Below are 27614 nucleotides of genomic sequence, written 5' to 3' on the forward strand. Positions count from 1 at the left end.
CACATCAAAAAAGGCTTTTCAGTCAGTACTATTTCATCCAAATGTCCTGTGTGAATTATTCAGTCACTGGGAAAAAATTACCATTTGAAATCCAACTCTGGTTTATGGATAGTCTCTGCAGACCTTCAACACACCCGTGTGAAAACGTAGAGCAGACCCTGTGGCAGGAAAGCGTAATACACAACGGAGCATCCAGAATGGCACATGACCTCACAAACACAAGGCTATGAGAATGGACACCTCAATCAAAACCAGCTCCTTCAGCAGAAGCCTGTTAATAAAAAAAGGCACACCTAGTACAAGAAAAAGCATACTAATACAGACCTTTTAGAATAAGTTTTATTAGTCAACCACAATTATAAAATTTAAATATTTATATAGCAAGATGCAAAATTCTTCAGTAACCAAACACTCCGAACTATTTTGCTGCAGTATACACAGGAATGGTTACGTTTCTTTTAGGAGTTGATCCAATATCATCCTTTAGTTACTCAACAACTGCTCGTAGGCATGTTTAATGTTGAGAATATATTTCACATTGGTCAGTGCAATGTAAAAAAAAAAAAAAAAAAATCCACACTGATTCCAAAAATAAAATAAAAGAAAAAAAAAAGAAAAAAGGACAGGCACGTTGAAGTCAGCTACTCCGTAAATAACTCATGATTAATACTGTTTGTATGTGTTGCCATAGTTCAGAGGGTACAGATTAAAATGTTCCTTTGATACACAAACATAAATAACATGTTCTAAATGGTGTAGTTTGTTTTGTAAAACATGCATGTGCATGAAGTCCTCAATTTTTTAAAAATCTTCTGTATGAGAGAAGAAATACAAAGGCAGCCAGAAATGGAAGCATTCACAAATGCCAGAATAAGGCCCTTCGGAGTTTATTTAAAGCCACATATTAAACCCCTTCATTCTCAGGTAACAGATTAAGAGGCCGAGATACACATCGTCTGCGAGGGTGAGGATACTGGAGGTTGGCAGAGTCAGCATCGCAAGAGTGCTCTATCAGAGGAGGAGGAGGAAGGAGCTGGGCATGACTGGACCATCTCGATCCAGCCCGTGGGGAATCCAGAGGGGGAAAGAAATACCTGAAACAATTAAGAAAGGAACAAAACACCAAAACAAAAAACAAAACAAAACAAAAACAAAACAAGAAAAAAGAGAAAGGTAGTAAATACAAGGAGAACCAAAGGGGAGAAAACACATGCTAGAAAACAAAAAAAAGGCTTTAGTATATCCATGCCAAAACCAATAGAACATAATAGCAGAAATCAAGGCTTGTAATTCAAAACAAGACAAATTTGGAAACTGCTCTTTAAAGGAAAATAATCCAGTCTTTTCCACTGAAATTCATAGAAAAGAATACTGTGATAATAATCCTAGTATACATTTTTACAAAAGAACAGATTGCTTTGGAAATCAAAAAGGATATAGCACAGCTATTAACAGGCTTTCATTCTTCCAGAATTCCTGTGATTTGTCAACAGTTTTTAGTAATGCTTCATTTGTGACACAAAATATACATTAAATATTACGTAAGTACATTTTCTGCATATGCATCTAATTCAGATTAACTTCACAGCACTTCTAGAATAGACATAAAAACATCATTGTTTTTACAATACTTTAAATTTAATAATATACATTTACAGAGAATAACTACTTTCAGTGAAACACAGTTTTTGTATGTATTTACATATTTCTGCAAAATCCACAGAGTAAATTTAAGATTCCAGGTGAATGCAAGACTTGGAATCATGCCATTTCATGTCATTTTTCTGCTGTTTTCATCAGAACTTACCCGTAATACTTAATGCATTTTAGTATATCTATATTGAATACCTACAGATGTTTTCTGTCTTGTTTGCAAGTTCTGTGGACTTGGATAAAGGAACAGCTATGTGATTAATGGAATTATGGGACAATCCACAGCAAGCTGCATTTTGGTTTCAATCTTTGTATGGCTGTTTGTCTTTAAGATACTATGCTCAAAGAATTTTAGTCACTCCATGGAATTATTACCATAGGAACGTACAAGTACATATCAGAAAAAGTACTGCTCTTACTTAAGATGAAAAAAGTATGACAGTACTTACAAAATGTTTATTTGAAGTCATACTAAGTTATAAATGAAGCAATACCAAACTATTCAAAAGCTACCATCTGTACAATTGTCAAAGCACAGTTTTCTTATTCCTTTAAAACGAACAGTTTCGTATATTACATTACAAAGCAGTTACAAACTTGTGATGTTTAGGAATCTTAAATGCTGAACACTATGAAATGCAAACCGAATTAGTTATCAAAACAATTTTAGTGAAAATTTTAATGGTCACTTCCCTCCCCCCTTCCCAATCAAGGACAAAAATTATCATTTTTACTCAAACTAGTCTTTTAATTTGACAAGCTTTCAAAAAAACTGTTTTGATGGAAGTTTTCGGGTTTGGGTTGTTGTTTGTTTGTGGTTTTTTTCCCAAACAAGAAGCCTCTCCAAATATTTTTCTACCAGGAGTTCCAACAGTATCAAACTGTGTGAGCTAGTACAAAAACCATACACAACATGTTTTAAAAAGGATTTTTGAATAGCATTTAGTAGTTAGCAGGCTGCTGGTGTCTTGGGAGAGGTCAAACGCCGTTAGGGAGGGAAAAAAGAAGTTCGTTTTCCATTCCTGTGTGCATGCAACAAGCAGCAAAACACCAGTTACTCCAGTTAGCTTGGTATCAGCTCTGCTTTCTGTTAAAAAGGACATAATACAAATGGAGAATGGAAATTGTACCGTAAATCTAGACACACAATTACATGAACATAACAGTATAGCCCTACTGGCTTATTTTCCAACAATCTACATCATCTCTTCTGAAACTATTTTGATTAGAAATCCAGTTTGGTGATCACACTTTACAAAATTTTCCAGGCCTGCCTATGCTTTACCTAAGTGTTATAGACACTGAAACATAGCATGGACAGTCACAGACAAAATAAATTCTGTGTAGCACACTCATTTAGTCAAATATAGTACATCCATCTTTATTATATGTGTTAATACACTAAAAAAAGTTAGCAACTGTGCTTACATAATTCAAGCCAATGTGATTACAACAGAAAACATGTAGTTAAGTGCATCATTATAGTAAGGATCAATCCTAGGACAAGACACCATATATTTTGAAATTCCACAGCCATAGACTTAATTCTGTAACAAAAAGTCAATTCCAACTTTAAGCCAAGAATAATTAAAAAACAAAAACCACTTTCAAAATACAGAGCAATGGAGTGAGTCTAAAATAATGCTAGAAATTTCAGTTTCACAACAGCTTACTACCAGCTTCAGGGAGAGAACAGCCAATGGGATAGGGTAGAGTGCTCTTGCTGACAGCAGCACAGTCTTAGATAAGGAGACTGAAACCACACCCTATGTTAAAGAGGTATAAAATGGCTTGTAGCTCCCTATAGGGGCCCAAGCAAACACAGTTCTGTAGCTTCAGATAACACATTTCCAAAACAGGACTGCATTTTAGCATTTTTTGCTACACTAACTACCCCCTGGAACCAGATGACCAGTGTCATTTTGGCCTCCTTTCTTACTGGAAACCCTTACCACCTCTTGCTCTCCATTTCATCTTGTGAGGAAAATGGGAAATCCCTTCATGCATGGCAGTGAGGGATCTAGGAGCCAGAACTGCCTGTCAGGATTGACTGCTAAAGGGGGGGGCAAAAGCCACTCTCCAAAAGCAAACTGTCATAGTACTTCACAGATTAGCATTTTAAACTGGAAAAAAAATGCCATGTTAGTAGCTACATATGGATGTTAATGGAGGCTATCCCAAGGCATTTGAAAAAAATAAAGGTGGCCACAAAACTTTGAGGCTGCTGCTATGGAATTTGGCCACAGCTGGTCCTTACACAGGACACATCCTTTAAAGTTGGCTGTACACACTCCACTGTACAAATGCAAGACTCAGTGTATTTCTAGATTTTGGTGCATACAAAAATGGTTTTCAGAAGCAGCACATAAATTTACCTACTAGATAGGAATTATTACAGAATAAAAACACAGAAAGCAAATTAATCTGCAATAACAATGACATACGAGGAAGACTAAAAAAAATATCCCAAAACTTTGGTTGATGTTACACCTGCAAAAATGCAAGTAAACTAACTCTAGTATACAATTGTTGAAACCATACATGATGAAGTATCTTTTCCTCCCTTTCTGCTACATTATCCCAGTGAAAAACAGAATTTGTTGCTGGTATTTTTGCTTCACTTTTGAACATCTGTCTAAAGCAAAAGGGCAGTTACAGAGCACTATGACAAAGTTTCTCCTTGTTTGAAACGATTTCAGAGAAGTTATTTTTAGTAATGTGAAAGAACAAAGTGAAAATAGTTGTTTACATTGCTCATACGTACAGAATGATCAGTATGGCTTACAGCTTTGTTCATTTTCCTCTTAACACTGGCATAACACACCATCACAGAGCAAAACTGGAAGAGCTCATAGAAGTACTCATGCAATAAATGACACTGCACTTAAAATTATTATATAAAACAAACATGAAAGCTAAATCAAATTAAGAAGAGTCAGAAAATAGACTATTTACTGAAATTCAGTCTCTCTACTAATTAACCTACCTGCTGGCAGATGATCCATTTAGTGAATTCTGTAGGCTTGTATTGGCTGAACCTAGAGAGGCATTAAAAATTCCCTGCTGAGAGCTACCGTTCACTGGACTCCCGTTACCTTTCAGTATACCAGTACACTTCCAGTTGTCCATGTAATTAGCTGCAAATATAGAGATATAAAACCTGTTATTTTCTCTTCTGAAGCTCAGCTTTTGATACAACTATGATATTTCAACTGCTACGCACCTGGTGCAAATTAGAACTGAAGTTCAATATCAAGAGAAATTCCAAACAGCTGAGGATCTGGCCCTTTAGCTGTCTGACATTCTGTCCCTATCCCCGATTTAAAATTCAATTTTGTTTAGCAGCAAGAATGAGTTTCCTTTACTAAAATACTGAGAAACAAATTAGATTTTTTTTTTGTTGCTGTTGCTTTTAGAAATTTAAACAGAAGAAAAAGCCACTTCGCCTGAACGCTGTGACTGAATGTAGATTTTCTGGCTTTGGCAGCAAGCAAAGATAGTAATGCAATACATATGTTAATTTTGAAAATGAAAACTTTGCATAGCTCTAGTCTGGTGAAACAGTTTGAATGTAGAGTAACAACTATTCACAGTAGCCTAAATTATGCAAGTGCTCCAGTACAGAAAGTTAATTAATTTTTCTGAAATGTAAATAGAAAGATAAAAACCTTTCATTCACAAATCTAAAATGAACTTTTACTCCAAAATTATTTTTTGAGTAGAATTTCTCAAGTATATTCAGCAGACTACAAAGCTAATATATTTCAGGTGGGTGACCTTACCCTTCCAGAGCCTAACACAGCCATCATCACCAGAGGAGGCAAGCACTGTGCCTGTAATATTCCAGCTCACTCGCCACACCTGGGAGTTGTGATTATCAAACTGTGCCACAATATGTATTTCAAATTTTGTTAATCCTCCAGATGAAGTCAATTCTTTCCTGTTTAAGAGAAAAGTGACAGTTCTGCACACAACTGTTCAAAGGTCTGGGCTTGAACATGATGCCAAGAAGAGAGGACTACATCTTTCAAGTTTACATAACAATTGTTCCTAGCTCAGGCATATTGAGGTATTCAGACAAAATTACACACTTGCTCACAATCTTGTCATCTTAAAAATCAACGTGCTAAAAACCAATCCTGCATGCATCAAAAGTTACTACTTTTGCTTTGCAGATAAAAAAAGACTACATAGCATGTACCACATCATACCGAACTATCTTCCTTTTAAGCTCACCTTAGAGGTTTTAGTGTGAAAATTCGTACATCTTTGGTTGCTACAGCTAAGATGTGGAAGGATCTTCCCAGATTTGGAGCAAACGCAATATCATGTACGGGATCTGTGACTGTCATCAGAGCTTCTGCTTTTGCATATTTCCTGTACAGTGTAAAAAATTAACCTTTAGTGCCATCAAAATTGCCAGTAATGCAAATTATATAAACCAGATGTAGTGGAACAGGAAAAAGGAGCTAGTACACATGATGAAACTTGCAAAAATTAAAACGTTTTCTTAACGTAAAATTTAATTATAAGTAATAATTAGAAGCTGATTTCTTCAGAATTGAATATATTGCATATAGTAACTACTAAGAACAGTATGCTAAATCATAAAACAAAGCAAAGATTCCAGTACAAAGAAAATCTTTGTCTACAGTTCGAAAGAGAAATAAAAGAATTCTTCCCTTCACAAATCTAAAGGGAATTTATATCTCGGTAACTTACTAAGTTTTCTGTGCTCATAAGCAGACCACTACCTGCCTCCTTCTCAGCATGATAAACACGTATTCCACTTTTTTATTTACCACCAGGTAAGTTACAACAACTTTTCTTTACTGTTAATGCACAGAGAACATTGTCTGAAGCCAGGCATAAACCCACAAGACACCTTGGCTTCTTTCCCACACCAGTGACCCTGAATGAAACCCCGGTTCTCTGTCATCATTTAATTGAAAGTGACTGTGCACACACTTTCTGGCCTTTTCTGGTTCTGAATACTTAAGCTGTATAAACTGAATTTTTACAGAATGCCAGTAATTCACAGCACTTTCTGTCATTATAAACATGCATTTAAAAGCATTTTTAAGGCCACCTTGAACAAAATAGTGCCTAGTGCAACACAATTCAAATTTCAACTTTGCCCTATTAATCCCTTGTGCAAAATTAAGCATATAAATTAGTAGAAGCAGAAACAACAATTATCTCTTTAAAATGCTGGTACAAAACACTGGCATTTCTGCACTGAGATGGAAAAAATTATCAATATCATGCCTGTGAACATCAGTTACAATTCTGAACTCTCCCTCTCCCATCCAATGGCTCAGAAACAGAATTAAGGTATTATTGTTTACTACTCCAGTCGACATCTAATGGCAGGAATAAAAGGCCATATATTACAAACTACTTCGAGATCCCACAAATGTTACATCTGTCATTTAGCATACCTGGTATTTTCATTATATTCATAAATTTGAACCTTAGCCAATATATTTGGACTGTTGTCATCACTTCCTACAGCTATCATTGGAGAATGTGCTCGAGAGCTAAAAGGTGAAAATAAGTACTGTTATATTTACAAATTATTTCACGGAAGTACACCAAGCCAGTTTTCTTTACATTTCAGACACATTATCTATAAAGACAATGAAACAATAACGAAAAAATATCACAAGGTAAAAAGAAAGTATCACAAGGAAACATGAGTAAGTGCTATTCACAGTTACCAATACAATCTCCATTCTGTTGTTTTGAAAGTCCACTTTATACACCCACTAAGGAGAAATCATTAGGGAACGTTATTTGGCAATTCAAGATGATGCTCCCAGAGAGCAGGATTGATTTTATGTATGCATCTGCAGTCAAGTATTTGCCCCAAGTTTCATGCCAGAGTCTGCATTGTTTGCAGTACTTTTAATGATTGATTTAATAGGATTTCATTCAGGTTTTGGAAGCTAGATTACAAAAGCTAAATGTAGATGAGTTCTAGTTTCTAAATCAACTTTTAACCCCATTCCATGCATTAACGAGACTATAGACTACTAATAATAGACGAATAACTGGATCAGCAGGACACAGACCACTATGTCTATAGCAAAAGCCATGAAGTGTTTCTGGACAAAGAGAACTGAATGCCATTCAGCCCTGAAGGATTTTTCCCTTCCTGTTATTGCTGGGGGAGGATGTGAGATGGGAAGGGGAGGAGAACCTCTGCTTGTATGTGTTCTCCTGAGTGGGGACTACCCAACTATCAAACTCCTGATTCCTTCCTGTTCAAGAAGGTGAAGTGTATCATTGAGCCCCTGAGGATGAAACTCCAAGAACAACTCTTAGGCTTTGTATTTTTGCCAGCAAGACTCTTGTGGCTATTAGTACTCTGTTGCACTGGCAAAGGTGTGTGTTCTTGGTAGATTTGTGAAAATTATTACCTATTTCAACACCTTTCTTAAGGAAGAGACAGGAATTTTCCCTTATGAAAATCCCAGTTAAGTTTTGTGGGATAAATAAAGAGAACTCCACAGCTCTTTAGCTCATTACTTGCTAAAATAATTAAGCTGGGAATATTCCCTCATAGAACACAAGAGGACATTTTGTAACACTTCTCTGGCTCTGCCAAACTTGTTTTATTAAAAGAAATGTTAGCCACTTTCTTTCAGATCTGAGTAATGTACACTCAATCTTCTCCATGCATGTTTTAGGATTTATTCTATAAAATTTCACAACTCACTCCTTGGATCTTCTGCTTAAACAGTCATAAAGCAACACCTACAGTTTTAATAACATACCTTGAAGGATTCCAAGAAATACAACTGCAGCTTAGCTTACATGAGATTTCATGCTGCAGTGACCACTGACTGAGATTCATCACATCTGGAGCTTCATAAATCCTTACAACTCCATCTGCTGAACAAGTTGCTAACATAAGACCCATATGCTTGGGAGCAAACTTCACATCTGTAACAGATGTCCTACTGTCTACTAGAGTGGTCCTCTTTACCTGCAAAGAAAAGGCAGAAATTCTTGAAGGAAATGCTAGACATTTCCATTAAAAATGTATTCCCTAAGGAATGCTAATGAAAGTCTGACAACACCATTTCATAGGATCACTTACCTCTCCCATCAAGAACTAAACAAACGAACACCACCAAAGCTTCACACACCAGTAAACTGGAGAAATGACAGATCATTGCACTGATGCAATTTCAAGCATCAAGAGAGATACACTGGTATCAGAACTGATACCAAAAAAGAGTTGTTTAGAGTATGCTCTTCAGGAAAAAAAAAAAGCAACATAAAATACAAAGAGTATTGGCCACAGGCAGTTTAAAACTGTCCTCTTCATTCATACTGGTGACAATATTAACTGCAGTGCCTAGCAACGCCGCTTTCTAACTTCTGGGCTGCTGAGGTTTACCGGGAAGCATTTCCCAAGAGAAGCATCAAAACAATAAGTATTTCTGATAAGGGAATGGGTAAATACAGCAGACATTTGACAGGAAGATTAGCTAGGGTGAAAGAGGAAAAAATTGTAAACGGTTGTTTTTCAAGTTGTCTCCTCTCCTGCCAAGTCTGAGTTAAACTACACATCACAACTGCCACCTGCACATGGAAGTCAGCTTTCATACCCCACCCGGTGCCAAAGGTCCTGACAATCCAGCTCTTCACAATTACGTATTTTAATGCTAGAAAACTTCAGTAAGAGTAGAAAACTGCAGATATTTTAGTAACCTAAAACAAAAAACAATAGAGGCAGGAAGACTATACTAAGTTATAAGATTATACATGAAGAATAGCTGCAAAATAATCTGTTTAGATCTCAAATTCCCTTGATGAAACACTGCCCAGAAAATCTACTTCCGAGCAAACCATTTCCCCCCAAGACGTGGGTGTATTGTTCAAAAGATGAAAAAGAACAGCATGAGACAGTTTCAAGTGAGCTCTTGTCACAGAAGAAAATCTCCACAACTTTAATTCTACCGTAGATGGGAATTCATGTCTGCAAGTTGTTTGCCAGGGAACATCTTATTAAGAAACACCAATTGTACTGACAATAATTGCCCTGAAGGTTGCCATTTAGCTGTTTTCCCCAAATGCTTTAAAAATACTTACTCTATATTGGAATAGTGCCACAAATTAACAAAACATAGGCAAAAATCAGGAACACTTTTTATTAACAGAAGAAAACAGAGTGCTTTCTCTGTTTCAGGAATAGAAAATGTGTTGCAAAACCAGGAATGTCCAGTAACTTGGTATTCAGAACAATTCTCATGCTCAGTCTCCTGTTCAATTCTGGAATTTAAACACCTTAAAAGCTTCAGCCCATTACGATATGCAAACAAAACAATGAGACACACTGAATCTGTTTATATGATAATATACAGAAACTGTAATTAATATGTTGAAGTCTCACCCAGTGACTCTGGCCTCGGAGTTTATCATTTGATTCTCCCACTATTTCTTCCCACACAGCTGCTGTTCTGTCAAAAGAGCAGGAAGCCAAGACCTGCCCAAATTCAGGATGGGCCCATGTCACACGCCACACAGATCCACTATGTGTCTGCAAGAGAAAAGGAAAACACTATAGAGAAACATCCTTATTGTATTAGTCCAAGTGATCACACATTCTCATGACTTTCTGCAGAAATAAATTCTAGGAGTAGTAAGACTATTTCTTTGAAACCTGTCTTCTATTATAAAGCTCAATGTTACACAGCAACTGTTGGATTTGTTTATTCTTATAAGCAATGCAAAGTTTATTTGCTATTAGTTAATGGTTAAAAGGTAATTATTACAAGTGTATTTCAAGGCATTATTTATTATTCCTTTAAACAATAAGTTCCAAGCTAAGATTCTGCATTGACACAAAAAGTAGAGTTTTATTTTTGATTTTCAGCCATTACCATGCTCATTTCTAGCTTGCCTGTACTTTTCCAGAACATATGTGGAGCACTACTTTACTTCTTCTTTACATGAAACTCCTCCTTCATACCTAGTCAACCTTTTTTTAAGAGAGGAATTCAAAAGTTTCACTTGCATTTCCTTTTACAGGGATTATTGTATTGTGCTCCTATCAAATATAACTTTAAGGACAATTCAGAAGCTGAATGCATTAATTACTCTGATGAGGGAGAGTCTCTATATGATACTGTTCTCAGAAAGGTTTTGGAAAAAAAAAAAAAATAGTGGTCAGATGTTGTAATATTGAATAGCCAGACCACTTCTTTTTTTTTTTTTCTTTTTTAAGTCTTACAACATGCGAAAAGGAATATTCAATTAAAAATGAAGGTACAGTTTTCCAACTCCCTAAAAACACGTTACTGCTATGTTTACTGGTAACAAAGCCTGCCAACATAACTAATAAAATAAAACTGCTTGCTAGCCTCTGCTTTAAGTGAGAGGCATTAGAGATGTTTCATAAAAGCAGAAAAAAAGTACTTTACCATAAGAAATACAGGATCTACAACAACTGAAATATTTCTACTCTACAAGTCAGCAAAAGCTAAGTATGTTTCCTCAAAAATAAAGGAGAAACTATGGTTATAACTGTGTAATTTTTTTTAATACAAACCTTCCAGCTGGCAGTGCAATGCCAATCCCCGTTTTCACTTTTGTCCCAGACCTATTAAGAAATCAAAATACTTTCATAAAATCTGTATATAAAGCTTACTACGCAATACTAAAAAACATAGCCACTTTACTATACGTATATATGCACAAACCACTAAACATTTTCATCTGCAAAACTCTATTTGGCTCAGTACACAACTGCACTTCACTCAACCTTGAAATTATCCCTGCTACAGGTATGGAGAAGAGGCATACACCTGCAAAATCCACTATTGTTTAAACAATAAATTAGTTGTAGAATACAAATCATTACAATTCTCAACACTTCATTCACTCTGTTCCATGAGTACACCGCCCAGTTTCACTGTAGAGCCCGCGACGGTCCTCACCACGGCACGTGCTCAGATGTGGCCCCCAAACCATGATGTGGCCCCTGGCAACCACCCCAAAGACAGAGCAGGACAGCAAAAAGAAAGTTCAGCTAGTGGGAGAAGAGATCTTGTTTCTGTTTCTAATATTTCTGCCTTGGTTCATAACCACACACAAGTCACTTAACCTTCCTTTCTCTTGATTTCCCATACACCTTTGGGAGTTTTTCAGAAAAACTGTGAAGGAAATCATCAATCTAACTAGATGAAAGACACATCTAGAAGCCTGGCATCCACTCTTTGTTTATCCCTCATTCACTACATAACTTTACTGAGAGTTACCTCACTTTTGTTATTCTGTATCTCTAATAGCTGTTACCATCCCTGCCAAACTTTCTAACTTCTCCCCGGCTGCTATTCTGTAGGGCCCATCTAGTGAGAATGGGACCTACACCAGATATACCACTGCTGTTTTATAAGTGTGGTAACACCCTGGTTCAAATTATACTTCAGACAGTCTCATACAGATATTGCTATGATGGGAAAGTAACATTACATTGCTAAAGTACATAATTTCCGAGTTCTACCTATGACTTGGCATCTCTCTTAAGAACATTCTTTTTAGGCTGCAAGTTTTACGTAGTCAGTCCGGACCAAAGACTGACATGGTTTTGGCTTACTTTTTGGGAGTGTTTTTTTGTCTTTTTTTGTTTGTTTGTTCGTTTTTTAATATGTGGTCAAGGAGAAGGGGCTGCTCACTTGTTTATAGTTTTCTATGGAAAAGCAATTTTCTCAACCGTTTACCTGGTCTAACAAAAGATATGACTGCTCTCTGCAAATTACATTTCTTAAATCCGACCACTTAACTCCTGAATTTTGTCCACCTTCTCACTATCTGCAAAAAACGGGAAAAGCCGTTAACTCTTCATTTATTATTATTATTTCCTCTAACTTAGTGTAGAATTAAAAGTTTGTAGTATTTTACAGCTTCCCTAATCTGCCAGAGCACACGCAGAACACCTCCGCCTTTTGCTCATTGGCACTTCATTGCGAAACTGTGGCTTCTTCCCTTAGTGCCCTTAAATAAACACGGATTTTCAGCTGAATTAATAAATAAATAAGAATTTTAAAACAAACCACCACTTCCGTAGCCACAATAGTTTAAGGATGTTTTTCCAGCTGCAGCAACAGCTCAGAAAAAAAAAAAAAAAAAAGTTTTTTTTTCATGTGTTTGTGTACATGCGCGTATACAAACAAGGTGCACTATGTGCGAACGCGTCCTGCCTCCGCCCCCCGGCCGCTACCGCCCGCGGGCCGCAGGCGGGACCCTCCGCGGAACGTGCGCACGGCAGCTTCCCGGGGACGCGGCGGGACGCGGGCGCCGAGCGCGGCCCTTCGCTCCCCGGCGGGGCAGGGCGGAGCGGCGCAGAGATGCACGGGCCGCTCCCGCCTGGAGGCCCGACCCCGCCGCCACGGTGAGCGCCGGGGCGGCTCCGCGCCGCCCGCCCGGCCAGCCCGGTAGGCCGCGCACCGCCGGTGCCGCGCTACCGCCGGCAGCCGCCTCGACACCCCCCAGCGCCAGGCCCGGCGGCTCCCGCTCACTTTGACGCTCTGGTCGCTGGAACAGGTCGCCATGCGCCGCCCGTGGAAGTCGAAGGAGACATCGTGGATGAGGTCGCGGTGATCCGCCGCGATGCTGCGCGCCACGAACATCGCGCCGCGGCGCGGACACCACGCGCCCGCTCGCCCGGCCCAGGCGCGCGCCCTCCTCACGCGGCGGGGCGGGGCGGGGCGGAGCGGAGCAACGGCCGCCGCCCGCTCGCGCGCAGCCGCCCAGAGCCCGCCGCGCTCCCTCGCGCGTGCGCGCTCCTCCCCGGCCCCGAGCGCCGCGCGGCCTGGCGCCCCGCGAGCGTGCGCGCGCTGGGTCACCCCCGCCCGGGGAGGAGCGGCGGCTCGTGCTGGGCCGTTGCTGCGCCTGCAGCCACCGAGGGGAGCGCCGCTGCAAACTGGAACACTGGGGGTTCCACTTAAATATGAGAAGAAACTTCTTCACAGTGAGGGTGACAGACACTGGAACAGGCTGCCCAGGGAGGCTGTGGAGTCTCCTTCTCTGGAGACATTCAAAACCCGCCTGGACGCCTTCCTGTGTAACCTCATCTGGGTGTTCCTGCTCCGGCAGGGGGATTGGACTGGATGATCTTGGGAGGTCCCTTCCAATCCCTGACATCCTGTGATTCTGTGACGCAGCGGCGGGACGGGACAGGACGGGCCGGGCTGGCTGCGCTGCCCGCCGGGGGCGGTGGTGGCGGCGGGCTGGGTGCCCCCTGGTTCCCCGCCCGGGGTGCGTGCGCTGCTGCACGCACGGGTGGGTTGAGCTGCGGCCGTGAGCCGCCCACGCCTCTCCGGCCTCCTGCTCCGTTCTGAGGACAGCGCCGGGCCGGAATGGCTTCAGACAGTGAATCTGTCCTGTGAAACAGCCGAGCGCTCACGGGATGAGATCGGGCACGGCTCGGAGCCGCGTAAGGAAGTTAACGCTCATGCTGCTCTGCCGGTGGCGGGCGGTGAGCCGCCCTGAGGAGCCTGCCGAGCTCCGAGAGCTGTGGCCACGCTCCCTCGGGCGGCCGGCCGGCCTTCCCCCGGCCTGTGTGGCGTCCGCAGCCGCTCCTGCCCGGGCCTGACTGGCGCACAGGCTGCGCGGGGGGTTCTTGTCCCGCAGACGCGCAGGGGAAGCGCGTGGCTGTTCGGCGGCTCCAGCAGGTGGCGCGCGGTGACGGTTGGTGCGGCCCCGCGTGCCCCCGGCCCCGCCTGCCGCCGCTTCCGCCCTCTCGTAGGAACCCTCTGCAGCTATTTATTTAGCTCGGCCAAATAAAACCCGTTTGCTTTCTATTATCACTGTCTGCACCCCGTCTTCCGGAGCCCAGTTGCTGTCTCCTGACCGGTGCTGCTGTTTCTTCTTTCCTTCTTCCTGCCTGAGCCATCGCCGTTCCCCTCTCTTAGCAGGTGCTCTTTACATTACTTAGAATGTTCATAGAATCATAGAATGTCCTGAGTTGGAAGGGACTCACAAGGATCAACGAGTCCAGCTCCTGTCCCTGCATACGACAGCCCCACAGGTCACACCGTGTGTCTGAGGGCGTTGGAGCTCACTGTAATGATGCAAATCAATGAGCAAGCAACATTCAACACAGCAGAGTATGATTTACTTCACTTCTTTAATTTGTGATTTACTGTACTAATGAGTACTATCAGATCAGCCCTGACAATACTGTGGTGCAAAGGAACGTGAGATCTGCTTCTTGAGGAGCGGTGCATCAGGGCTAAGTTTGGAAGGTTTTCTAGGAAGGATGAAATGTGATATTCCATGCAGACAGTGAGGAAATCCAAAGACAGGTTGGAAGCACTGACTGAGACAAGGTGGGTATTGGATAACATCACAGACTATGAAGCAGGGGAAGCAGAACAGAGACTTGCACATGCTAGAAAACACATCACAAGTGGCTGAGGTCTGTGCAGGAGCTAAAGACCAGTAATGACTAGTGTGTAATCCGAGGGTGTACAAAATCAACCAAACCAGATGGAGAATCTTGAGGGCTTCCAGGGAGCTACTTGCTCACAGAAGCACATCCTTCCAGTTTGTATCCTGCAGTATCAGCTCATAAACTGAATCATGCAGGTCTTAGGAAGCATATTGCCACTATTTTTCAGATACCATTCAGTCATTGTATTACTGAGTGTACAAGACTGGTCCAGTGTCTTGTTTTTAAGGAATGTTTGATCCATAAGCATACAGTGACAAGTTATTTGCTAGTTATTCTGCAGCTAATTACAATAGCTGATAAATATTATCATGGAGAAAACAAAAAATTCATTCACTACAACCCAAATAGTAATAATGCAGTTAGTAGATTTAAGAGGTAAAAATAATAATGAAATGATGATGTGGTAATAAATAAAAGCAAGCACACTTGTTTTTAACTCTACTTTATATAAACTCCAAAACAGTACTGAAGTCATTAGGACACCTTCACTGCCCTAGATTTATTATTGAGTTTTCAAATCATAGATTAACTGATTAAGGAAGAGAATCAAATGTGAAGTTTCTTGAAATCAGATATATTCAAACCCTCTTGCTTCAGATCCAATTCAGACCTTTTCTAGACCGTGTTATATCTACACGTTTAACAGGATATTAGTTTTACCATTTTCAACAGAGATCATTGTTTTTTGCATAATATGCAAGTATACTTAATATGCAAGCATTTAACACACTAAAGCATGTGGTTCATTAGTAGACCTCATATTAAGACTAGATGCTGGTACCCCAATGTGGTAAGGAATTATAACAAATTAATGATAAAAGCTTGAGAGAAATTACAAGAAACTTGGACTTGAAGGGACTCTATGGCATGAAGATGCTAGGATTTAATTATTTTAATGATAGTAGGTAATGAAAAGTTAACACGTTGAAAAATATTTTGTTATGCAAGTATAGGGTGTACGATGAACATGTTTTTAATTACAGAGGATGGAAAATGTGGAAGGATTTAAAAGAAAAACTACCAGCTGGTTTTCAATTATTATCTAAGTTGGCCAATGATGGTTTGAAAATGATATTTTTTAAATACTACAGAGTTAAAGCTTAATGGAGAACATGAGATGGAGATGAAGAGAGGAATTTGCAAGTTGTTGTCAAGAAAATCAAGACATCTAAGTTTTACCTATTAGTGGGGAATTTGGTTTGGAGTTTGTGAACAACACAGAAAATTTGTAAAGCATTTAAAAAAATGAGGTGCTAATGAAGGAAGGTGGGCAACATTTTCCTGTTCCTGCAGATGAACTGGTATTGCACAATTCCCCTCCTAGAGAGAAAACTCACTGTGAACTGTAGGGCTGTGGTCAACAAACCTGTTCCCTTTGCTGCACAATCACATGCAATCACTTTAGTCGTTGAAATCTCAGTATTTTCTAAGTAACAGGTAAAATTTAAGTAATACAGTAAGAGAAGCAAGTAAAGTTAATTGTTCCTGATTGTTCCAGTGCTGTAATTAGAGAGGTATTACGCTTTGCATGCTTGAGGGAAAACTCTCATATATAAGAATAAAACAAACAAAAATAATATTCCTGCACTTATTTGGATTTCTAAAGAGAAAGATTGTTTTTATCTTCTTTTAGCATGATTAGAGGCATTTATACTTTGAAATGTCAGTTATTGCTTCCTTCAAATAGCTGGAGAGACAGTGCCTAATAAAAACATTAAATCTGGTTTACAAATTCTTTAATTCATGGCAGTGTCTCAGAATGGTTGATTTTGTTAGCTACTTTTGGGAAATGTCTTTGACTGTAAACCGTTGACTATATTTCTAAAAAATGCATCTTTTTTTTTTCCAGAAAAATTGCTTCCAGTCAGTGATTCAGCTGTCAAAAACCTGTTCTTTTGCAATTTTTAGAGATGTAATTATTTTGTCAAGACTCAGAGTATGTTACAACTAGTGAACTCATATTTTTCAACTGCTTAAATTTAGTTTATTTCTTCAGCCAGTAATATGAGTGTAGTTGGAGCAGGGCAAAATTGTCAGATTCACAAATAATTGGCATCAGTCTGTTTCATTTGAGTAACATATAAATATTTAAACATGGAACATATGCATGTTTTTGTTTGACCTAAAAAGTTTATTTTCTTTGACAACACAAATTTTACATTTCACATCAAGACTTAGACTTCTTCCTTACATTCTATTATAGTTTGATCAGTAAGTGAAAAAATTCTAATACATATACACTTAGACAATTACGTATTCATCTAAATACAATCTAACCCTCTCCTCAGTCTCTAGACTCAATGCAGGTACGCCAGTTTACATTTATTTAGAAACTAGGTCCAAAATCTTCACTCACTTAAAGAAAATCCAGGAAATATGTGGGGGATTGTTATCCCAGGGTGATAGTTGACCACCATGTCTGATTTCAGTCAACGGCCAGTAATGACATAAATACATTTGCCCCACATAGACATTTGTATCAGGTGTTTTTTGTTAGTGGAAAGACTGACATAGAACCACGGCTCAACAGAGGAAACGCTTCATAGTGAAACACCAAAATTAGCAAAGGGATGAGGGGACAAGAGGTACCCTTTCTTAAGGCAAGCAGTCATTAAATAGACATGTAGAGCAGATGACATCTGGTCTAATGAAGAGGCATTTGCATCTTCTGGGAAACAAAATAATGTGTATTTAAAATTTTTTTAAATGGCCAGACTATCTCCTGGATTAAAATAAAAATAAAATTTATTGCATAAGATCAAATCTCTCTGCACCTTTTCAGGAAGATTTACAATGCTATAAGAGAAATTTGCTATAGAAGCTAACAAGCTACAGCAAAAGAGGGATTTTTCAATGATGTAGCGTGAGCATAAGATATCTAGGACCACAGAAGTCTTGACATCTAGGGTAGTACCAGAAATGGCCGAAGAACACAATGTCGACTGTTCTACAGTCATTCGGCATTTGAAGCAAACTGGAAAGCTGAAAAAGCTCAATAAGTGGGTGCCTTGTGAACTGACTGAAAATAAAAACAATTGTGATTTTGAAGTGTTGTCTTCTCTTATTCTACACAACAACAACATTTATTGATGGGATCGTGACGTGCAATGAAAAGTGGATTGTATATGACAACCAGTGACAACCAGCTCAATGGTGGGACCAAGAAGAACCTCCAAAGCACTTCCCAAAGCCAAACTTGCACCAAAAAACAGTCATGGTCACTGTTTGGTGATCTGCTGCTGGTCTGATCCACTACAGCTTTCTGAATCCGGGTGAAACTTACATCTGAGAAGGATGCTCAGCAAATTTATGAGATGCACTGAAAACTGCAACACCTGCAGCCGGCATTGGTCAACAGAAAGGGCCCAATTCTTCTCTACAACAATGCCTGACCACATGTCACACAACAAATCTGTGAAAAGTTGAGCGAATTGGGCTGCGAAGTTTTGCCTCATCTGCCATATTCACCTGACTTCTCACCAACTGACTACTACTTCTTCAAGCATCTCAACAACTTTTTTGCAGGGCAAATGTTTCGACAGCCAGCCGGATGCAGAAAATGCTTTCCAAGAGTTCATCAAATCCCGAAGCACAGATTTTTACACTATGGGAACAAACAAACTTATTTCTTGTTGGCAAAAATGTGTTGACTGTAATGGTTCCTATTTTGATTACTAAAAGACGTGTTTCAGCCTAGTTATAATGGTTTAAAATTCATGGTCCAAAACTGCAATTACTTCTGCACCAACCTAATAAATAAAATGGAAATAATGTGAATAGTATGTGTAGTTTAAATGGTTTACTTCCTCACTTAGGTGAAATATAAACCTTTGTTATTCTGTTGCCTATTTTCAATCTTGTGAAAAAATACCTCAAGTACTAAAGAAAGAAAATTTCTTTTAATCTAGATGAAATTAAGAATTAATTCAAGATTACTGTCTAGCAAGACATTCCCCTTTGGATGGTGTAACAAACCTAGAAAGCGAGACACTGAGTGCTGAAAAGTGATGCAGCTGCATTTCTAGAGTGCCTAGAAGGTAGAAAAGTTGGTGCACAGCAAAGTGATCCCAGTCAGCAGAGCACAAGCGTCCTTCGTTACAGATGGTAACCAGCACACCGTGTGCCCTGTAGCGAGGTAACAGGAGCATGCTTGAACTCATGGAAACCCCAGGAAATGTGCACCTTCCAGTTGTTGTGCCATAAATTGGGATTCAACCACTAGCCAACCTCAGGGACTTCCCCTTAGAGCTGGAGCTGAACAGGAAAGAAAAACATTCAATTCATGGTGGTGGCATGCATGAGGTGGAAAAGACAGTTGTATTTATCCTTACTGTTTGCTTGATCACATGCAGAGGAAGATCACACTGAATTATTACAATCTTGATATTTATTTTTGAACATTTGGGTTCAGTATTATCTCTAGATTAAATTAAACCGAACCACAGCATAGGAGAAGAAAGAAAAGTATAATAAGGTTAGTTTTTCACTTTTGACAAAGTAGGACAATTTTGTTCTCAAATTGACTATATAAACCTGCATAATTTACTTCTGCTGGAAGTTCAGCGTAACTGTATTAGCGTTGGTAGGGGTATTCGAAATGACTATAACTGACACTGTCTTGTATTTAAAGAAAATATGGTTAGCTTTCCTATTTTCCCTTTTGACTACCTTCTTGAAGTAAAAGATGTTCCTGCCTGTAGAGAGAGATTTTGAAAGATACAAAGGCCTGCCCAAAAGGAAGTAAATAATGAACTGTGTGCATTAATGATGTTTATATCAGCATAGGATAGAGGCTGAGGAAGGCTGTTCTATATGGCTACCTCTGTCATGTGCTTCAGTCTTACCTGCATTAGAAGCTGAGCCATTCTGAAGAATCGTGGATTATCATGCTAACAGCTAAAAGCTTGCAGCATAGTTAAAGGTTCCATTCCTGATAACCCTTTAAAAATGTTATTGTTGACAGGGAAGATCTGCCTGACCCTGTGAAATTCATAGACTTTTCTGTCCCATGTTTTCCTCAACTTAAAAACTGGATTCCCAACAATGCATCGTATTCCATAGGGAGTAAAATAATACCTATTATTTTTAGTTTCTTGGATTAAGGCACTGTAGAAATACGAATCCGTATTATTGAGCAATTAGATTCGGGAAAAAGATCTAGTAAACCCAGTCATCAAGTAGGCTGCTTAGCTTTGAGAATCTGAAGCTTAATGACTAGAAGGAGCTTGAAAATGTTAGTCATGCTGCCAGCAAGTGGTCTTGTATGTGTAACATACTGTGTCATGCAAACTAGAAGTCTAAAGGTGGATGTTTCTGAGGAAAGCACGTGTAATCCCAGCAGTGTCTGAAAGATATGTGATTAATTCCTGTTAAGGAAAAAGAATACCAGCAATTATTGCAATGAAAGGTAAGTCAAATTAAGAGGATCCCTTACCAGGCATGACTGGCAGGTCATGGAAATAAATTAGTAGCAAAATCAGATTTCATGGGCAAAAATGAAGGTAAATAAAGTCCCTGAGTCTTTACATGAGTAAACTGAGAGTAAAAAAGAGTACAGTAAGACAAAGTAAGCAAAACAATAATTGATTAGACCAGTAAATGCCATTTGAGCAAAACAGTTACCCAAGTCATGACCAAGGAGAGCTTTGGCAGCAGGTAAGAGATGAGTTAAGGGGAAACAGAAGTGATGTTATATGAGTAAGTGGCTTATGGATGCAAAACTGTTCTCAGTCACAAGAATGCGCAAAGAAACGCGAGGGAAAATTGGAACGACAGGCTGACAAGCAACATAACCGACAGCTAGGAAGGGAATACTAATGGCTTTGTAAGAGATGAATATGAAGGCTGATCTCAAATTGTGTAACTGTGGATAACCTTTTAGGAGACAGAGAGAGAGCGCGGTGAACAACCCGGGGCCCGCCATGGCAGCGGGTCAGGCTGGGGCTGCCGCTTGCCGTCCTCTGCCGGCACAGACGTGCAACGTCACGGCGCGTGGACAGCGGCTGGCCGCCAATAGCGCATGGGGGTGGGACGCGTGACCAGCGCATTGTAGCCAATCGTTGTCGTCTGTCTAGCGCGTGCACGATTTAACCCATTTTGGGACGCTGCCGTTACTCTGGCCGACTCTTTCCGTCCGACGAGGCTCGTCCTAAGGATCCACCCCGACATCTGGTAGCAGGGGCTGGGTTCCCGGGACCGAGTGACTGTGGGGGCATCGTGAGCCGAGACTGCGGTAAGCAGCGAGAGGCTGGGACTGAGCCGGGGGTGGGAGAGCGTGCAGCCGGTAACAGCCCGGGGCAGGCGCCGGGCAAGGTCGCTCCTTGCCTGCCGCGGAAAAGGGGAGACCGCGCTTGCTGTCAGGGAGCTTGAGGCAGCAGCGGCACTGCTGGCGAGTATTCTCTCTGAGGGAGGAGTCGAGTCGTCGCAGAAACAGTTAATCAAATTGATTACTTTGGCCCAAAAATGGGGACATTTTAAGGATATTCCTTTTCTCACCCACGGAATGGAAAGCGGTGGGGGAGACTATGTGGGAAAAGACAATTGAAGGAGAGGAGAAGCAGATTAAGCCGTTGGGAACGCTGTGGCTGTCGGTATTATAGACTTTAAAAACTATGAAAGCGGAGCAACAAGCGGCAATGGCTGTGGCAGAAGCCCTAGCCCCAGAAAGTTCCGAGTGCAGGGATGTACAGTTAAAATCGCAGAGAAATCGATGGTATCAGTTCGGGGGTTTACCAGCGGTGCGTGGAATGTCAGGGACTCCGCTTCAATCCGCTCTTGAGGTAAGACGTTTAGCGGAAGGAGCTGCTGCTGGGGAGCAAAGACCGGAAGTTGACTGTGCAGAGCCCCCAAGCGCGACTGATCGGAAAGCGGAAGTGCAAGGCGCTCACTATCAAAATGCTCCGCCTGACCCGTTACGTCATCACGCCGCGCCTTTCCTCCTTCTCCGCCGGCTGAGCGCGTGGCGACATCTAGCGACCAAACCACAGAAACAGCTGCTGTGCCACGGCCCTCCAGAGCCACGGAGGAATTGTTAAAAGTGATTGTCCAAAAATTAGAACAACTAGATGCGAAAGTGAAAGACATTAACAAGACAAAAACCGTGGTGTTTCCAGAGCGAGGGAAATCCGGAGCTGTTGCCGAGTCCGCAGCTGAACAGAGAGAGTTCCCTCAGCCGGCATCAGCTGCTGCATCTCGCCGCTGGTCGGGCGTAATTAGAGATGCTGTCTTAGAAGGCAATTGGTCTTCAACTTCTTTAGCTTGTCCAGGGCAGCAAGATCTACAAAATGGAAGGGCCCAGTGGGAGCCTCATGATTGGAAAATCTTACAGCAGGCAAAAGCTACAGTCACTAACTATGGAATACGGTCGGAGGCTACAAGACAAATTGTAACGTGGATTTTCTCTGCTGATCTAATGTGTCCACAAGACTGCCAGAATTTAATGAGACTGCTATTAACTCCTGCGCAATATTTGTTATGGGATTCTGTGTGGTACCAAAGAGCCCAACAAGAAGCCGCGATTGTGCACGAACTAAATGATCCATTATATGGAATGTCAGCTGACATGTACACTGGATGAGGGATTTATAGCAAGCCAGAAACGCAGCTAGCCTTTTCAGCAATGATGCATCGATGAGCTGCCCAACTTGCACTAGATGCCTTTTTTGCTTTACCAGGGGCACATGCTCCCTCATTTAGTGGAATACGACAAGGCATCAGTGAAGGTTATTCAAATTTTATTGATCGTTTGTATGAGTCAATTATGCAAAATCCAGATATGGATGAAATGATGAAGGCTCAAATGTTCTGTCTTTTGGCCTTTGATAATGCAAACGCTAAAACCAAGCAGATTTTAGCCACATTACCCTCAGGAGCTCCAGTAGAAGAGATGCTATCCCAAGTAGCAAGAGCGGAGGAGCAACGTCAAGTCAACGCTGTAGCTGCTGCAGTCCAAGAAGCAGTCAAGGAAGTTGTACAGCCAATAATCGCAGCCGTCTGTAAACCATCATCGGGGCCTCGAGCACAATTTTCAGGGAAGTGTTATCAATGTGGGCAAGATGGTCATGCCAGGCAACATTGCTCGAAAACAGTATGGTGTGAAAAATGTCAATCGAACACGCATGCAACTGTAGCATGTTGACGTTTGGGAAACTGGTCAGCGAATCAGTGGTTAGAGTGTAGCAAGGTTCAGAGACAGCCGGTAAAAGGTTTGACAGTATATACAGATGCAGGAAAACATCAGCTTCGAGCAGTATGTGTTTGGCAGGAAAAGAATCAGTGGATGCAACACCTGATTGAAGGTACCAAAGAGGACTCTCTTCAAACTTTGGAGCTCACAGCTGTTGTATGGGCATTAACAAAATGGTTACATACTCCTTTGAATGTAGTCACAGATTTTCTTTATGTAGCTGGGGTAGTACCGCGTATAGAAAATGCTCTTTTGAGAAAATCCAATAACCCACGGCTGGGAAAACTGTTTATTCAGTTAAGATCAATTTTAGGCCAATGAACAGAATCTTGTTCTGTGCTTCACATTCGTAGCCATCAGTGGAATCTTGGATTGGGGGAAGGAAATCAGAGAGCTGATAATTTAATTAGCCCAGTGCAGTACATGCTGTCCGCAGATAAATTCCAGCAGGCCAGACAGAGTCATGAGAACTTTCATCAGAATGTCAAAAGTTTGCAAAGACAGTTCGGTTTGACTTGGAATGAAGCCCGTACTATTGTCCAAGCTTGTCCACAATGTGGACCTCAAACTTTAGGAATCGGCAGTGGGGTTAACCCTAGAGATCTTAAAGCATTAGAAGTGTGGCAAATGGATGTAATGCATGTTCCTGAGTTTGGGAGGCTCAAGTATGTGCATGTCACAGTGGACACCTTTTCAAAAATGATTTGGGCTATGGCATTGCCAGGAGAAAAAGTGCAGCATGTGTGTAAACATCTAACAGGGTGTTTTGCAGTAATGGGTGTTCCAGAAGAAATCAAACCAGATAGTGGACCTGCATATGTTAGTCAGAAACTGAGATCTTTTCTAATGCAGTGGGGAATCAGGCATGTGACAGGCATACCACATTCACCCACGGGACAGGCAATCATTGAACGAGCGCACCAGATGATAAAAGGGTATTTAACCAAGCAAAAGGGTGAAGAATTAGATTGTCAATCATGGTTAAGCAAGGTGTTGTTCACTCTAAACTACTTGTGTCTCACGGGAGATCATGAAGAGCCTCCAGTTATTATACATCATCATCAAATTAAGTTAGGAAGAACAAATACCTTACCAGAGTTGTTAGTAAGATACCACGATCCTGTAACTGGTATTTGGAAAGGTCCTGTATCAGTAATTTTTAATGGTCGAGGTTACATGTGTCTCTCCACAGATCAAGGACCATTGTGGGTTCCCAGTCTTTCAGTGAAGCCGGAATTGAAGAAGCAACATGTGGCTCCAGAATCTCCTTCGCGTAATTATGATGATAACGGTAATGATTCTGAATAAGTGTAATACAGTTTGGTTCCCTTCTCAGCCAAAGACGAATGTTTGGGTGACATTAGCCAATGTCACAGGGCAGGATTCTATCTGTTTAGCTAAGGTATGTGCCTTTTGATTGTTTTGATTCTAATTGTGATTTGCTTTTGTATAGTACTAAGTTGTATTAAGAGGGGTTTAGAACGCATAGTTCATCACGCCTGGATTGTTCAAAAAGAAAAAGGGGGAATTGTGGATAACCTTTTAGGAGAGAGAGAGCATGGTGTATGTGCGGTGAACAATCCAGGGCTTGACATGGCCACGGTTTAGGCTCGGGCTGCCGCTTGTCGTCCTCTACCAGCAGAGACATGGAACGTCACGGCGTGTGGACAGCGGCTGATCGCAAATAGCATATGGGGGTGGGATGTGTGATCAGCGCATTGTAGCCAATCATTATCGTTTGTTAAGCACGTGCTTAGGAAAAAGTTTTATGTATGTTCTGTTGTTGCGGTTAATAAAGGAGAACCCATATTGGGACGCTGTCGTTACTCTGGCTGACTCTTTCCATCCAACGAGGCTCGTCCAAAGGATCCACTCTGACATGTAACTACATCGCAGCTATCTTTAAACTAGTGATCTCAGGTTGGGAAATAGAAACTGAACTTGTGGGAGTCAAAATGGAAAATAACTGGCCCTGAGAGTTTTTGCAGTAAGAACAGACAGAAAAGTCTAAACTTAGCAGCAGTGGCTTTTCTCTGTCTGCGTTGGTGTGTACGGAAAGAAACAGCAGACATGGAAAAGGCATATAAATTGCTGACAAAATTGTAAACTAAACCATTTTTTTACAGACTACAGTTATGTTCTAACATGAAAAGCAATATTAAAGCGGTTGTTTACAAAATGGGTATTTATGCTTGTTTATAAGCTAAGGAAGCCTTAATTCCTTTACTGATGGGTGGTAACATGAATCTTCCACTACCTTAATAAAAGATTCCACAGCACCACCAGATACCATAGTAATACTTAGTCATTTGGACAGAGTTTGCTGAACTCTGTTTGAAGAAGGACCTCACACCACTAATTCTTCTTCTCCCCAGATGACCTGCCCTTCCTAAGGCCTGGAGCCTGCCCTTTTGCCTGCCGAAAGCTGCAGCATAGCACTGAACTATCCCACCTGTCCCCCTCTTGATGGTGGCCCCCCTTTGGCACCTACGTGTCCCTCAGTGAACACCCATCTGCCTTCTAGAGTCCACAGTCTTTCAGTGTCCTGCACATGAGCCAACTCTTATTCACCTCAGCAGCCACTCATGAGGGGAGAAGTGCTGCTGCTGAGGGAAGGAGCAAATCTGTCAGCCTGTCACCCGTGGGATGGAGACACCACGGAGATGGCAACCCTCCTGTGCTGAGGAGGCCGAGGCACAGCTGTGGTGGGGCACACACAGCAGCAGTGTGCTCAGGTGGCCAAGGAGGCCAACAGCATCCCGGCACGCATCAGGAACAGTGTGGCCAGCAGGACCAGGGAAGTGATCGTCCCCCTGTTCTCAGCACTGGTGACGCCCCAACTCGAATCTTGTGTTCAGTTTTGGGCCCCTCATCATAAGAAGGACATTAAAATACTAGAGAGAGCGCAGAGAAGGGCAGCGAAGCTGGTGAGGGGTCTGGAGCACAAGTCTGATGAGGAGCGGCTGAGGGAACTGGGGCTGTTCAGCCTGGAGAAAAGGAGGCTGAGGGGAGACCTGATCGCTGTCTGCAACTACCTGAAAGGAGGTTGTAGCATGGAGGGGGTTGGTCTCTTCTCCCAAGTAGCAAGTGATAGGACAAGAGGAAATTTCCTTGAATTGCACCAGGGGAGGTTTAGATTGGATATTAGGAAAAAATTATTCCTGCAAAGTGTTGTCAGGCATTGGAACAGGCTGCCCAGGGAAGTGGTGGAGTCACCATCCCTGGAGGTGTTTAAAGACATGTAGATGAGGTTCTTGGGGACATGGTTTAGTGGTGGACTTGACAGTGCTAGGTTAAGAGTTGGACTCGATGAACTTGAAGGTCTTTTCCAACCAAAATGATTCTGTGATTCTATGTTACACTGGGTGGTTTCTTACAGGACACTATTTGAGGCCAGATACACAGCATGATGCCACCCATCCTGAATGCAACTCCGTTTCATTTACCACAGGTATCTTATTTTTTCCTATATTTGACGTTTTCCTTTCTCACATTTTAGAAGTGAGTATTCCACTTGATGTGATCTACTTATTAAATTGGAAAAATTTAAGTAAGTGGTTGTGACTCACGGCTTCTCCACGTACACAAAAATTTGAATTTTGCAGCACTCGTAGTCAGAGTACGTATAAAAAAGAACATGGGGCTTGTGGAAGGTGGAGGTACATGCAGAAGAGTGTGGAGGAAAGAGAGGAGGGAGGTGCAGGGAGATAAGCTGAAAAGGCTCAGTGGGGTTTTTGCTGACTAGAACTAAGAGGCCCTCTCTGTCCATCACAGGATCCCAGCTCTCCTGTCTCTCAGTTCAGGAGGTTGTGCCTCTCCTTGCTCACGCTCCTTAACTCTCAAGCAGCAAACGAGTCACCATGTACATCTCCTCCAGTGCTGCCAGCGCTCAGCTGCTCCCGTAAAGGGGCAGGGCAGAGATAGGACTGAGTCATAAGGGTCAGGTTTGCTACTGCCACTCGTGCATACTCCCTCTGAGAGCAAGAATAAAACACACATAAATATAACACACACATATATATATACAGTATAAAAGTACAAATCACTCAGGCTGAGAGAGTTTTCCAGCAGGAGATAGAAATCAGTTGCTCACACAGCATGAACACCTCAAATGTGGTCTTCCACTACACAGCAGAGCTTGGCTGCTTCTTATTTGGACCATTTTGCCACCCTGAACATCAGCATCCATAGGCAGCCTGCCTACACTGCCTATACCTGCTGCTGGCGCTGCTGTTCTCTGTTCAAATAAAAGAACAGCTCTAAAGTTAAAAGGGAAACATCAGCATTGCCTATCAGTAGAATTAAATG

At 41.4% G+C, this 27614-nt stretch overlaps 1 protein-coding gene across 2 annotated transcripts; it reads right to left on the reverse strand.

Annotated features, from left to right (window-relative positions):
- Positions 1-331: 331 nt before the first annotated feature.
- Positions 332-13356, reverse strand: SEH1L (SEH1 like nucleoporin). Of its 2 annotated transcripts, none has more exons than XM_065629150.1 (9): positions 13185-13356; positions 11216-11266; positions 10058-10204; positions 8433-8644; positions 7095-7193; positions 5890-6030; positions 5436-5593; positions 4640-4790; positions 332-1094 (listed from the first exon to the last, which is right to left on the reverse strand). In XM_065629150.1, exons 1-9 carry the CDS (start codon positions 13293-13295, stop codon positions 905-907), a joined length of 1260 nt encoding a protein of 419 aa, XP_065485222.1. In that variant the 5' UTR covers positions 13296-13356; the 3' UTR covers positions 332-904. The 2 variants fall into 2 exon arrangements, with proteins under 2 accessions (XP_065485222.1, XP_065485223.1); XM_065629151.1 differs by lacking the exon at positions 332-1094 and adding an exon at positions 1586-2740.
- Between the last annotated feature and the right edge of the window lie 14258 nt (positions 13357-27614).

The sequence above is a fragment of the Caloenas nicobarica genome, chromosome 2 (assembly GCF_036013445.1).
Source record: "Caloenas nicobarica isolate bCalNic1 chromosome 2, bCalNic1.hap1, whole genome shotgun sequence".
Lineage (NCBI taxonomy): Eukaryota > Metazoa > Chordata > Aves > Columbiformes > Columbidae > Caloenas > Caloenas nicobarica.